Here is a 15461-nt window from a genome sequence, read left to right on the forward strand (position 1 = left end):
TTTTTTTTTTTTTTTTTTGAACATTCAAAACCCAAAGTCACTTAGTTTTATATAATTATGATTAGCAAAGGTGTGCTTGTTAAATGGTGTAAATGCCTACGTACATAAGCCGCGGGTTGTTTCTTTGATATTTTTGGACTTTCTTCGATATATTTAGACACCAACCGCTAATAAAGACTTTCTTTAACAAAAAAAGGCCCTATTTTTATTTTTTTTACAGTTGACTGAACAGCAAGTTAAACGAAAAACAACAAAAAACACGTGTGCTAAGGAAAAAGATTGTGGGTGTGAGCATATTGGGGTGAGGAGAGATTAAAGGAGAACTGTGAGGTCAGGGCTTTTCCCCATAGTTCTCCTTAGGGTAACGGGAGGACACAAACTAGCGTCCTCCCGTCACCCTAAGCTCAGTATATAGGGAGCTACAGCTCGCGGTATTCTGAGACGCTACAGCGGATCCCGACAATTATGTCTGGATCCGCCCAGCTGCGTGAGTGACAGCTGGCTCTGCCTATCTAGAGGCAGAGCCAGCTGTACCCGCCCCCTCCCCGTAAGTTCCGCCAATCAGCGGAGGGGGGAATCCAGCCCCTCTCATCGCAGAGAGCCGTGACAGGATCGAGAAGTGAGCGAACGCGGGTATGTGTTCGCTCACCTCCCGATCTGCTGAGCCGACCTGTGACAGTCTCATTGTCACACGTCGGCTAGAACTATGAGGTGAGTGAAAAGCACCCCCCTCATAGTTCTCCTTTAAGTGTTTGTTGTTAACTTGGACAACTGTAATAAAAAATAAAATACCGTATTTTTCGATCCATAAGACCCCCCCAAAGGCGGGCAAAAATGTCTGTGCGTCTTATGGAGCGAATGTGTGAGAGCTGAGGTAATCCCTATCGACCGTCGCCCGGGACATGCAGAGCTAAATGTATAGTGTGGAGCCGCCGCTCGTTTTCATACAAATGATCTGATTAGATCACTTGTATGAAAGGAGCAACGGCGATCCTGTCACGTCTTATGGTCAGGTGCGTGTTATGGAGCGCCAATACGGTATGTATCGGTGACTGACGGGTTATTATTGTTAGGGTTCCGATTTCGGAGTTACTCGGGGTCCGATCACGCTGCCAGCTTCAGACAAGTCACACCAAGTTGTGTATTCTCTCTATATTCCAAGGTTTATTGTAAAACAAGGAATACAGGCAGTCCCCAGGTTATGAACAAGATAGGGTCTGTAGGTTTGTTCTTAAAGAAGAACTATGGGGTTAAGGCTTCTCCTTAGGGTAATCGGCGGACACAAACTAGCCTCCTCCCATCACCCTAAGCTCAATATACCGCGAGCTGTAGCTCCCTATATACTGAGACGCCGCAGCTGAAGCGGATCCTGACAATTATGCCGGGATCCGCCCAGCTGCGTGAGTGACAGCTGGCTCTGCCTATCTAGAGGCAGAGCCAGCTTTACCCGCCCCCCCTCCCCCGTCCGTTCCCCCAGTCAGCGTTGGAGGATCGGAGCTGGGAATCCAGCCCCTCCCCTGTCACTGCAGAGAGCCGTGACAGGATCGAGAAGTGAGCGAACGCCGGTATGTGTTCGCTCACCTCCCGATCTACTGAGCCGACCTGTGACAGTTTCATTGAAAAGCACTCACCTCATAGTTCTTCTTTAAGTTGAATTGGTATGTAAGTTGGAGCAGGTAAATTTTTTAAGTGCAACTCCAGCCACAAAAATTGTTTTTAGTTTTGGATAGCGTAGGAAAGGGTTAACTCCCCCTGTAACGTTTGTGTTGCTGTGTGCGCACCCGTTCAGAAGATTTCACCTCACTTCCTGTCCCTGTGACAATTGGATTTTGAAAATTTCGTAGAAACAAGGATTGGTGATAAAGCTTCAGTGGAGACATCTTTTTCCCCCATGATAACTCTTGCAGGAGTGTATTTCCCTTCCTAGGGGTAGATTTTCCTTTCACTTCCTGTTGTCTCAAGGACAGGAAGTGAGATTAAATCTTTCTAATGAGGCTACAGACAGCAGTACGAACCTCACAGTGACCCGGGAAGAAGAGGCGGGCACCCCTCGCCTGCGCGTCTAACAAGAGCCAACTTCCTGTAACGGACGCTGTACAGTACTACGAACCAGACCCAAGAAGGTGCGGGCGCTCCTCGTCGGCACGAGCGCGGCAGCATTACAACGACTGAAATGCTGCGCGGTACACTTTGGTTGCAGCCCGGTACCCCCTGCTGTATAGTAATAGTAAGTAGGGGTTGTATTGTAACTCGGGGACTGCATGCATATATAAAACAGAGAAATAGATGGCGGAGCATAAACCAATAGAAATCATGCACGTTTCTATAAATAAATGCTACTATGGGTCATAGAGCGGTCACACAGGTGGCTACTACTTATGAGATAAGAAGACACGGGTTTAATGATACAAGAATGCAGCTGCGAAGAAGTGAAAGCGGTTCAAGGCCAGTTTATTCAGAACCGTCTGAAAAACACACTTTTACTTGTTCAAAATATTAACTATATACAAACTAAGAATAAAATGATTACTATCCAAAAGCCCGCTCATGTAGGGGGAGGATGGACACCAAACCCTCTCATGTAGGGGGGAGGATGGACACCAAGCCTGCTCATGTAGGGGGAGGATGGACATCAAGCCCGCTCATGTGGGGGTAGATGGACACCAAGCCCTCTCATGTAGGGGGAGGATGGACACCAAGCCCGCTCATGTAGGGGGAGGATGGACACCAAACCCTCATGTTCATTTCCAGCTCCGCTTTGCTTTTTAAGCGAAATCCTTTTAGTTCTGGGAACCGAAGCATGAAATGAGAGTCTTATTTCTCATGATCCGTTTATTGCTCTGCCCATCTTCCTGTCATTCTGAGGCTCGGCGTTTACATAGGGTGTGTTCTCCAAAGGGCTTCCTACAGTTCCCACTACCCCCTTTCAAGCTTGAGAAATGTCCCACGGAGCCAGTTCTCACAGCAAGGTATAAAAATAGGAGGAGGTTCTCCCATGCCCATGGCGCGGTCCTCCAGCGGAGGGCCAAGCTTATAAAAACACGGGCTTTGTTTAAATCAATCTCTGCCTCGTTATCGCTTCCTCAAGATGGGATGAGACTGAAGGAACCACATGTAAGACTCCTGGCAGGGCTTCCTTTATTCTTCACGATGAGCAGTGCACGTGAGGCCATAAGGCAACTTCACGTGCACAGATTTCACCACGCTTGTTCCCGTCAAACACAGCTGCTGCTTTATCCTGTTACATGTTTTCGGCGACCGAGGATGATCTCACTCTTCCTTTGTATGCGTTTCACCATTCTTTTTAATGTGTTTCTGCAAAGACTTGTGTTTTTTTTTAACCCTTTCCTGACTGGAGGTCATTGAAGCCTGCATGCCCAGATCACATTCAGCAGGGTCAGTTAAGAAGACAATACCCCTTTGGCTGATAAGCTTACCTGTATCATTTTTTAAAGCCTTCCCTTCAGTCTTCTATCTGACCTCCAGCCTCCCCTTCAGTCTTCTATCTGACCTCCGGCCTACCCTTCAGTCTTCTATTTGACCTCCGGCCTCCCCTTCAGTCTTCTATCTGACCTCCGTCCTTCCCTTCAGTGGAAGGAACCCACTGGAACCCATAGATCAAGCCGGGCAGCGTTCTGGGGCGGGACGGGGAGCGTCGGTGCCATTCATGTCAATGGCATCACAGACATGCCCCCCATCCCCAATGCGATCGCCCGCACCAGGACGCGAGGTACAGGAATGCCCTCCGTTCTGGTGCAGTGCAATCTGAAAAATAAAGTGCATGCTGCATATTTTCAGATCGCACTGCACCGAAATGGAAGGCATTCCTGTACTTCCTGAGGGGGAGGGGTGTTTGGTGTCGGCGGTGCCATTGACATGAATGGCAGCAACCGGACGCTGGCTGGCTTGATCTATGCAATCCAGTGCGTTCCGTGCTCAAACTGCACAGGAACGCACTGGATATGGTGTGACTGGTGCCTTAAAACCCACCCATCAAGGCATTTTGATATTTGCATACCTTCTCCCAAGAGCCAGTCTACTGTTTCCCCATTGTCATCTTGGAATATGCCCGATGTGCCATCAGGGTAGAAAAAAATCCCATTTATGGAAAAACCGGGTCAGTCAGTATATTCAGGTAGGCAGTAAACAGGAAGTGTTGGGACTACAGAACACATCACCTATTCTTTATAACATAGAGGAAAGATGTTCGGTAGTTCACCGAGGTCAGCTGGGCAGGGCCAAAAGGAGCAAGTTCACCTAGTTTTCACCAGCAGCACAAACTTATATTCCTTTTGTTCAACCAAATGAAGGGGAATGAAGAACGGAGGTCCCATGCAAGTCACAACACAAGGCTGTTGACTCTCTCCCCACCACCTTGTGACAGTGCTGGGCTGAACACATTGGAGTAAGGGAAGTGATTCTTATGCTCCCCTATACACTGACTCCTACACTAATCCCCACTAGAGTCATGGGACCCAGCTCCATTGACTCTAGTGGGGTCATGTGCAGCTAACACTCACGTGGTGGTCAGGAGAAGCCCGTAGATTGTAAGCTTTCTCAATGTAACGGTGATTGTGAGTGGATCCGTGTGAAACTTCTTCATCGTAAATAAATGGTGCTCAGCGCCTTTTTCGCAAGATGAAAGCCGTGTGAAGTTATGACAGTTATTGGCCATGAACAGTGATTACAGTATATAGTCAGGACGGTGATTTTGTACAATGACGCCATTATAAGAAGAGGCCCAGGAGCAGGACTCCATATTTTTGCTGTTATTATCTGTAGACTGATGAGTCAGACACAACTCTTCATTGTCAACCTTGAATAAATTCGGCATGAACCAGATTTATTAGTAACGGACATGGCGTGTTGTCACAAGACTGCCAGCGTGCAGCCAGTACAGGGCGTGTTGTCACAAGACTGCCAGCGTATAGAAGAGGTCATCGTAATTCTGATCTCCAGATATAGGAGGTCTGACGGCTACGCGTCTGTTTTATATACTGTGTATGTTCCGTGATATTTGCCCTTGTCTTCAGGGAGTGCCGGACTGTCGCCTTTCACCACTGTGGTCAATGCAGGAGATCATGCACAGTCTGCCAGGGTCAGCATTGCAATGCACATGACGCAGGGAAGAGTCTCTGACTAGGTTGTGCCCACTAAAAACATATGGTTATAATATTATATTGTCTCTGTCTCTTTAACTTGGTTCATTCTGTGGCCCATATCAACTTGTATTGGCATCTCACATACATTTTTTTCCTACCTGATAGGTTCACTATCGGGCCTCAGGGGCCGGTGCATCCACTGCCAGCTATAGCCCAGCGCAGGCCCCCCTCCTCTGCAGTCATTGGTTGTTAGAACTGCTAGTGTCCTACTAACCAATGATGTCAGGTGTCCACCTCCTCTGCAGTCATTGGTTGTTAGGGCCGCTGGTGTCCTACCAACCAATGATGTCAGGAGTCCACCTCCTTTGCAGTCATTGGTTTTGGGACCGCTGGTGTCCTACCAACCAATGTTGTTAGGTACCACCTCCTTTGCAGTTATTGGTTGCTAGGACCACTGGTATCCTACCAACCGATAATGTCAGGTGTCCACCTAATCAGCAGTCATTGGTTGTTAGAACTGCTGGTGTCCTACCAACCGATAATGTCAGGTGTTCACCTCCTTTGCAGTCATTGGTTATTAGGATCGCTGCTGTCCTACCAACCAATGATGTCAGGTGTTCACCTCCCTTGCAGTCATTGGTTGTTAGGACCACCAGTGGTCCTGGCAACCAGCAACATAAAATGCGTTCCCCGCCCCCAGCATTACAAGAGGACAGAAGAGTATCTTCTTCCATCCTCTCCTGCAGCCTGTTCCACCTCCCGGCTCCGCCTATGACCTACTAATAAAGTAGTAAACTAAGGTTTGTGGGGACAGTAATATAAAGGGGCACTCTAAAGGGGACCAACCATGTAAGGGGGCGGTCTAATCAGGACATTATCAAAACAATAAAGTGATTGTTATTAGTGAGAATTAGGTTCAGCTTGTTGGTTTGGCCCTCCACAACAGTCCCGGTTTCTCACGTGGCCCCTTGAGAAAACGAACTGCCCACCCTGATGAAAGGGAATGTGCACTAATAAGCTTTACATGCTGGGCTTCATTTTTAACAAGTCCAGCACTAGGTCTGCCTATAAGAATGACCTGTAAAGCTACTATAACTTGCATTACATGCGCACATAGGCGTGAATTGTGCGTGTACGTGACTGTAGATGGGACATTAGATGGTCATCTTCTTTGTTGGGACTGATGAGAATGGTGGAGTGTTCTCTTTGCAGTCCTATTTAACTAAAATATCATTAATTTCATGTATTTTCCTTTCCATCAGGAGTCTCCTCAGGACAGCGCCATCACACGTGACATCAACAGGACATTTCCAGCTCACGACTACTTCAAGGACACCGGCGGGGATGGACAGGACTCTCTGTACAAAATCTGCAAGGTACCTCATGCGGCCCCCGCCAGTAGAGTGGGACGAGTGATGCACTTTAGTTGCAGTGTGTTGTAGGATTTGCATAACAGGTGGAGTGTGACGTCTGTAACGAAATAGCATTCAGGTGACAAGTTTCAGGTGACAGTTTCATGACCTTCATTCTGCACTGTAATCCAACTGTAGTGCCCCCAATTCTTTAATTGTACCTGCTGCACTGCACAGCCCCCCTCCCCCCCCCCCCCCCCCAGGCTGTGCAATGTGCAGAAATATGGAGCCCGTGACTCATAATTCACATTGTACCAATTCATTTATTGAATTCGGAGTCCTTGAGCCAAACAGGACTGCACCATCTCATCTCCTTTATGTCAGTGTTGGTGCCGCCCTGCCAGCAAAGGTTCTCTGAAGCTGTATAGATGTTGGCCAATTCTTGATGCATCAGACAAAATTCACTCTGTCGGCACTTATCCGTCCAGCATCCTTCAATCTGAAAATCAAAGATAGAACATCTTCGGGTGAACATTGATGGTGGCCATTCGCGGTTTGAGTATTCTGACACCGGCACACCCGCTGCTGTTCGAATACAAAGGACGCAGCAGCAGTAGATTCGTCTGTCCACGCTGTGTAGTGCGGGTGAAGGAATCTCTTTTATTGTTTTCTCATTCAGCCTGAAGGTTGAACGAAAGGTATGGGCAGCTTCTTACCAGTTGATAAGGACGGCTGCCCTACCGGTGCGACCGCACTGCAGGTTTTCATCAGCGTGCTCCTAGGCAGGGAAAGGAAACTTAGCATATTGATCACTGCAGAGAGGACGTCTCCCCACAACACACTGGGCTGCAAAGGAACATGGGAGTTGTAGTTTGTATGCAGTGGCGTAACAATCACCATATCGACCCAGGCGGCCGCTGTGTGGCCCGGCCAGATGCCGTGCGGGCCTCCTGGGTCGCTATGGTATCCTCTGCTGGTGGCTGTCACTGGCGGCTGAAGGCGAACACGCCGCTGTTCGGATCACTGACCGTAATCTGTGCAACAGCGCGTTCCTCTCCACAGAGTCAATGAGAGCCAGCAGAGGCGGTGGAGCAGGCTGGACCCAGGAGTGAAGGAGGAGGCGGACAGGTAAGGAGTGAGACCAGCCTACTTAAGGGTGACCTTGCATAGCCCACCATAGATAGTCTATGGTGGGCTATGCAGGGTCACCGTCAGGTGGGATCTCGAGTGGGCTCTGCAAGGGGTATAACTAGAAATCACGGGGCCCCATACAAGATTTTGCTATGGGGCCCTGTGATTTCAGGTTACGCACCTGTATGCAGTCATAAAAAAAAAAAAAGGTGCATTTCAAAAAAATAAAATGTGTGTGTGCATGCGTACACATATGTAGTGCCATGGCTGAATAAAAGGTTGAGCAATGTTGTACTAGAGTACTGCGTATCATAAACAACCATTTAAAGAATACGTCTTTTCCATCCTTTTTGCCTCTCTGCTGATCTCCTGCGGCCTCTCCCCACCCACCTGCTTGTGCTCCATCATGGACTGCATGGCATTTCTCGTGCCGGGTTTCCTGATGGTGACCTTGGTGGATGATTCCTTCACGATAAGCATCAACATGGCGGCTTGGAGTGAGCCAAGAGATTAGCTATGTATATGGAGTTGGCTGTGGATAATATGATTTGTGTTATTGCCATTTGCTGGAAGTTTTGGAGGAAGTCACGGATCATCCATCTTCTGTTGTCTTCTCCTAGGCCTATTCTGTATACGATGAAGAGATTGGCTATTGCCAGGGACAGTCCTTCCTTGCTGCCGTTCTGCTGTTACATGTAAGTTTCTATCCCGGCAAATCTTTATTATTATCTTGTGACAGGTCGGGTTGTATGAATAGCTGTTGTGTATCTTTGCTGATGTGTAACTATTGTAACTCATACTGATAGACCCGGCATGACCCCCCTGGGGGGGGCTTGTTTATGTGGGATCACGTGTCTGGGAATCCGCAGTGTTTATTTAGGAGAGATCCGGCAAAGTCTGACTCAGGAAGCTTGTCTCTTGTCTGCTCCCACAGATGCCTGAAGAACAAGCCTTCAGCGTCCTGGTCAAGATCATGTTCGATTATGGGCTCAGGGAACTTTTCAAACAGAACTTTGAAGACCTGCACTGCAAGTTTTATCAGCTGGAGCGCCTAATGCAGGTCAGAGCAACAAGACATGGAGGTGACGGGTCACAATTTAATGTTGTAGGTGCAAAAAGTGCATACACAGCCAGTCATGTCATAATGTTACACCATAACTGAACCCCATATACATAAGATGCCCTGATCTCTCTAGTGAAAGGGTAGGCATCATGTGCACTCCAGCTGCGGTGACACTACAAGTCCCTTGAGACATTGCAAGACTTGGACAGCCACAGGCATGACTCCCTCTCCCTGTGGGGGTCATGGCTGTGGCTGTTAAGTCTTGCAATACCTCATAGAGGTGTTGGTTGCACAACAACTGGAGTGCCCAGGTTGCCTACCGTTGGGTTTGGCTATAGGGAGAAAGGGATAAGTACTCATCTTGTACTGGAGTGCCCGGGTTGCCTACCGTTGGGTTTGGCTATGGGGGGAAAGGAATAAGTACTCATCTTGTACTGGAGTGTCCAGGTTGCCTTCTGTTGGGTTTGGCTATGGGGGGAAAGGAATAAGTACTCATCTTGCACTGGAGTGCCCGGGTTGCATACCGTTGGATTTGGCTATGGGAGGAAAGGAATAAGTACTCATCTTGCACTGGAGTGCCCGGGTTGCATACCGTTGGATTTGGCTATGGGAGGAAAGGAATAAGTACTCATCTTGTACTGGAGTGCCTGGGTTGCCTACCGTTGGGTTTGGCTATGGGGGAAAGGAATAAGTACTCATCTTGTACTGGAGTGCCCAGGTTGCCTTCCGTTGGGTTTGGCTATGGGGGAAAGGAATAAGTACTCATCTTGTACTGGAGTGCCCAGGTTGCCTACCGTTGGGTTTGGCTATGGGGGAAAGGAATAAGTACTCATCCTGTACTGGAGTGCCCAGGTTGCCTTCCGTTGGGTTTGGCTATGGGGGAAAGGTATAAGTACTCATCCTGTACTGGAGTGCGCAGGTTGCCTACCGTTGGGTTTGGCTATGGGGGAAAGGTATAAGTACTCATCTTGTACTGGAGTGCCCAGGTTGTCTTCCGTTGGGTTTGGCTATGGGGGGAAAGGAATAAGTACTCATCTTGTACTGGAGTGCCCAGGTTGCCTACCGTTGGGTTTGGCTATGGGGGAAAGGAATAAGTACTCATCCTGTACTGGAGTGCCCAGGTTGCCTACCCTTGGGTTTGGCTATGGGGGAAAGGAATAAGTACTCATCTTGTACTGGAGCGCCCAGGTTGCCTACCGTTGGGTTTATAACACAAACCTGGGATTATTTTATTTATTTTTTTATTTTTATTAATTATTTTGTTTCTTCCAGTGAATAGATGTGTATTCGGCTTCCCTCTGTAATATGTCACCTGTGCACAGTCCTGGTTTATTTGGCAGATTCGCCGTCGGTTATTATTGTACACCGGCTGTAAATGGAAAGCTTTCCCCGCTGAAGTTATCATGAATTATTTGTCCAAACCAGGCACAGCTGGCGCACTGCAGACCGGCTCACTTCCGTGTCTGCTTATCAGTTTGTGCAGTCACCCTCAGACATTCCTATTTGCCGGGTCTATTTTTAGAGCCTGCGAAGAAACAATGTCCAACTTTATAATAAATTATGTAAGGATTTGTTTTCCTCTGCTTGGTAGGAGGCTAACAACGGGCAAAAGGAGTTCGCTATCGGGACTGGTTGGAATGGAATCTTTTAAGTAAAGAATGGATTTTAAATGGTTTATTTTCTTTATTTATAGTACATATATGAAAGTATTTTCAGGTGAAACTCGAATAATTAGAATATCGTGCAAAAGTAATTGCAGTAAGTGCTGCAAAAGGGGCCCAAACCCAAGTACTGAGTACATATGCATGCTTGTACTTTTCAGAGGTCCGACATTGTTCTATGTACAATCCTTGTTTTATTGATTGCATGTAATAATCTACTTTTCTGAGGTTGTGGATTTGGGGTTCTTGGGGTTTTCATGAGCTGTAAGCCATAATCATCACAATGATGACAAATCACGGCTTGAACTATCTTGCTTTGCATGTAATGAGTCTATCTCATATATTAGTTTCACATTTTAAGTTGCATTAGTGAAATAAATGAACTTTGCACGATATTCTAATTATTCGAGTTTCACCTGTATATGAGGGATGCACTGATATCATTCCAGAACGAGTACGAGTACCAATACTTTTCCTCACGTACTCGGCGATGCCAATTACCGATACCTTTTCTTTTGTGTGTCATGTGACCGTTTTTCTAACACAATACAGAATAAGGATTTTAGGACAGGCGGGGGGACACCAGGACCCAGTCGCAGCTCCAAACTATGCAAACCTGGTAGTTCTGCCACTAACTACAAGCTGTCTCAGCAATACATTATATAGCAATGCAGAATGGCACTAGCTATAAAAGACTACAAATCCCAGCAATACATAATACCAACAGCTATACAGGACTACAACTCCCAGCAATATATTATACAGCAATCAAGAACAATACTATCGGCTATAGAGGACTACAAATCCCAGCAATATATTATACAGCAATGCAGAGTAATACCATCAGCTATGGAAAACTACAAATCTCAGCAATATATTATACAGCAATGCAGAGTAATACCATCAGCTATGGAAAACTACAAATCTCAGCAATATATTATACAGCAATGCAGAGTAATACCATGAAAACTGACATCTGATTGGTTACAACGAATTATTACACGACATTGCTCCTTCCATCATATTCTCCAATGTGCTTAAAGCAGACCTCACACAGAAGACCAGGTAGCCCCTCTATTGTACTACGCACAATTGTTTGTTTTTTTTAGTTACTTTCTGTGTAAGTCTCTTTTGCTAAAAAAAAAGCTCCAGCAATTTTTGTTTTCTATGCACTGAGCTAGACTTACAGGCTCGCCAGGGTGCTGTGCCAAAATGATGCAACTCCCATGAGCATACGTGGTTACATCATGACGGCCTGGCCAATCACGCTGAACCCAGAAGAAGACTGGGCAAAGCTAAAAGAGCCAGCAGTGGATGGGAGAGCGGGCAGCGCTGGAGGGGATCGCTTACAAGGTACGTTGGCCATAATGTGCTGGTAGGCTTGCATGCTAGCACATTACAGTGAAAAACTTCAGAGGGCTTTTTTTTTTAAGCCATTTAACTTCCGCTTTAAAGGCACATGGCCATCTGCACCCGTACAATGTAAATTCGTCCGTACCGCCAGGGGGACACAGGTGCTGCCTATTGCCTCCCATATAAGTCAATTACTATACGCAACCATTGACGGCATCCAGGGTCATACGTCCATTCACAGGTGTAGGGAAGTAACAACCTATACCCGTCCACAGCTGAGTACATTCATGGAGTTATATTGGTGACTGTATGCAGCAGCCGTGGTTCCCTGGCAGGGGAGATATGGCAGAATTGACATTGTGCTGGTGCAGACGCCAATGTGTATGAGCGTATTAAAAAATACTTTTGTACAGGTCATCTAAGAACTGGTGAAGTCATTTAAGGCCTCCCAACAGCGGCACTCATCCAATCTTCTACTATCTTGTACTCACCGGATCATTAGACCTCAGGGTTACCAAGAAGTAACTCCAAATTTCTTATATGTCTATATCAGAGGTGTACATTCAATATTACCAGTAACTAACCTGTGCCAAACCACAAGGAGTGAGACCACCATTGGAAGGAGAAGAAGGCACTCACCGGTTACCGGATCATTAGACCTCAGGGTTACCAAGAAGTAACTCCAAATTTCTTATATGTCTATATCAGAGGTGTACATTCAATATTACCAGTAACTAACCTGTGCCAAACCACAAGGAGTGAGACCACCATTGGAAGGAGAAGATGGCACTCACGGGATCATTAGACCTCACGGTTACCAAGAAGTAACTCCAAATGTCTTACAAGTCTCTATGAGTGGTGCACATCCAATCTTACTGATCACAGCCCTGTACACTTCGACCCTTGGGTGGTGCTGTTCCATGGGGAGAGAGGTCATATAGGGAAATACGCCCGCTCTATCACGCCACATCTTCTAAACGCAGCTAAGTCCTTAATTCCAGCTAAATGGAAATCTACGTCTCCCCCCTCTTTAATGGAATGGCTTAATAAGGTGGAACAGATTTACCGCATGGAAGAACTCACCTTAACCAGATTAGACAAAAAAGAGCGACTCTACAAAACCTGGGCCTGCTGGTTAGCGTATAAAACAACTCCCTCTTATCTAAACAAGGTTCCCGTAGCTGACCCATGATTGCACTAAATGGGTACTAGCGGACAAATTATATTGATGTTCACTGTAAAGCGATACATATGGTACTAGTATGCAGATTGAAAGATGTTGTCAGCACGGGGGTTGTAAAGACCTCATAAATTAAACATTATACTTGGAATTATCAATAATTGCTGGAATAAATGCAAACTGTTTAATTAGGTATGATCCTACCTCCCTCCTCCCATCCTTACTTACCACTCACCCACCCCCCTTCCCCACACTTTCATTTTCTTGCTCCTATCTGATCTAACCCATATCCTTACTTTTCCTCACTTTCTTCTTTTTTTTTTTCAAGCACCGGGAAACTACTTCAGGATTTGAATGTCTGTTATTACTTTAGAACATCGGCTAGGATTGTGAATCCTTCATGTTATGTATTCTGTAGTGCTGACCATCATCCTGTGTTGCTTGTATGTCTTTTCATATGTCTTATAATAAAAATGTATTACACAATCTTACTGATCACTAACCACAAGGAGTAAGGCCACCATCAGAAGGAGAAGATGGCACTCACCGGATCATTAGATCTCAGGGTTACCAAGAAGTAACTCCAAATGTCTTATAGGTCTGTATCAGTGGTGCACATCCAATGTTACTGATCACCAACCACAAGGAGTGAGGCCACCATCGGAAGGAGAAGAAGGCACTCACCGGATCATTAGACCTCACGGTTACCAAGAAGTAACTCCAAATGTCTTATAAGTCTCTATCAGTAGTGCACATCCAATGTTACTAGTATCCAAACTGTGCCAAACCAAAAGAAGTGAGGCCACCATTGGAAGGAGAAGATGGCACTCACCGGATCATTAGACCTCACGGTTACCAAGAAGTAACTCCAAATGTCTTATAGGTCTCTATCAGTGGTGCACATCCAATCTTACTGATCACCAAACCACAAGGAGTGAGGCCACCATTGGAAGGAGAAGATTGTATCAATAGACCTCACGGTTACCAAGACGTAATTCCAAATGTCTTATAGGTCTGTATCAGTGGTGCACATCCAATCTTACTGATCACCAAACCACAAGGATTGAGGCCATCATCGGAATGAGAAGATGGCACTCACCGGATCATTAGACCTCACGGTTACCAAGAGGGCAGAAGGATCCTTCTCATTACAACCCTCCCAATGATACCCTTCTATGATTCCATGCCCAGACCACAAGCCCCTCCAGGAATATCCACAGTGGAGAAGCTCTGGTCTGGACGCCATCGAAGCATGGAAGGATATCTCCAGGATCATTCTAATGAGGATCCTTCTCTTCTCTTCTGAGGTCTAATGATCCCTTGAGTGCAATCCAATTCTTCCCATGGTGGTCTCCTTCGGTTCGGTTATCAGTATCATTGGATGGGCACCTCCGATAGAGACTTTGGAAGTTTTGGATTTGGAGTGTTTATCATCTTTGCTGCTGTGTATTTTGCTTTCAGTAGGAGAAGTGCAAAGTGATTGCCAACTGACCCGCTAAGGAAAGCCGAGGGTCTGATATACCCCCAGAATATGCTGCACAGGACTACATAATATACCTACCTGTGTTGTAGAGAGGAGGAGAGTAGGAAGAATTCTATAGTATAGCAAAAGACAGCTGGGCGGGGCTGACACCTGTTTTTGAGCTTTCAATCCACACAAGGCATTGTGTTGGAAATAAGGATCTGGGTTTGATTTGGTATTTTTCTGTATTTTGAAGATCTTTAAAAGGTAAAAGACGAGGAAATATCGCAGAGATGTACTGCATGTGTTTTAATAGAAGAATTTACATTGGGAATGCTTCATTTGTTTTCTGTCTTTTTAGGAATATATTGCCGACTTGTACACTCACTTCCTGGAGATCAGCTTGGAAGCCCACATGTATGCGTCCCAGTGGTTCCTTACTTTATTTACTGCCAAATTCCCACTGTATATGGTCTTCCACATCATTGACCTGCTCCTGTGTGAGGTAGGTACAACCCGTTCCTCTGCACCCGTCTATGACCCCGACAATACTCTGGATTTCCGATGTCTTCTATGGTGATAAAAGGTGGAAGGGGGACTGTGTAGGGGTCACCATTCTGCCAGACTATAACTGGGGGTGCATGCACTGGGAAAGTTTAGGTAAAGTTCGGTGCAACTTATATGGATAATGTACAATCCTGCACTGACCCCTGCTGGTCAGACATGATACTACAACTGAAAATATGTTTTTCATTGAATAAAGTTAATACAATACAGTGTGTTCCGGAGTATGAGACAATAGTTATAACTTCTGAGACCGCAGCAGTTTTAGCTCAGGTTGTATTATGAGGATACACTGGGCAGGCTTTATTTTCTGTAATAAATATAAGGCCTCATTCACACACGAATCGGCCTGCACGTACAGCTGCGTACCAAGCAGCTGCGGGGAAAGACAGGTGCTGCGTGTGGTTAGTACGCAGCCCCCGCCCTTCTCTATGGGGATACGCGGCCGCACGCCCCCCTACGCTCACCTCAATTGCAGGTTCGTAGGGGTGCGGGTGAGCGGAATGGATCTTGTATGCGTCCCGGCCAGAAAACCCGCACCCCTACGGACTTGCAATTCGGGGGGGGGGGGGGGGGGGAGCCGACAACAGGAT

At 46.5% G+C, this 15461-nt stretch overlaps 1 protein-coding gene across 2 annotated transcripts in view; it reads left to right on the forward strand.

Annotated features, from left to right (window-relative positions):
• RABGAP1 (RAB GTPase activating protein 1) overlaps window positions 1-15461 on the forward strand; it is a 94706-nt gene that overhangs the window by 52313 nt on the left and 26932 nt on the right. For both annotated transcript variants that reach the window (XM_018570651.1, XM_018570650.1), the window contains exons 13-16: window positions 6365-6478; window positions 8206-8280; window positions 8520-8645; window positions 14666-14809. In XM_018570651.1, coding sequence (XP_018426153.1) covers window positions 6365-6478; window positions 8206-8280; window positions 8520-8645; window positions 14666-14809 — 459 coding nt within the window. The remainder of the gene's footprint in view (window positions 1-6364; window positions 6479-8205; window positions 8281-8519; window positions 8646-14665; window positions 14810-15461) is intronic.

This window comes from Nanorana parkeri, unplaced genomic scaffold, assembly GCF_000935625.1.
Source record: "Nanorana parkeri isolate BGI_ZX_2015 unplaced genomic scaffold, ASM93562v1 scaffold1566, whole genome shotgun sequence".
NCBI lineage: Eukaryota > Metazoa > Chordata > Amphibia > Anura > Dicroglossidae > Nanorana > Nanorana parkeri.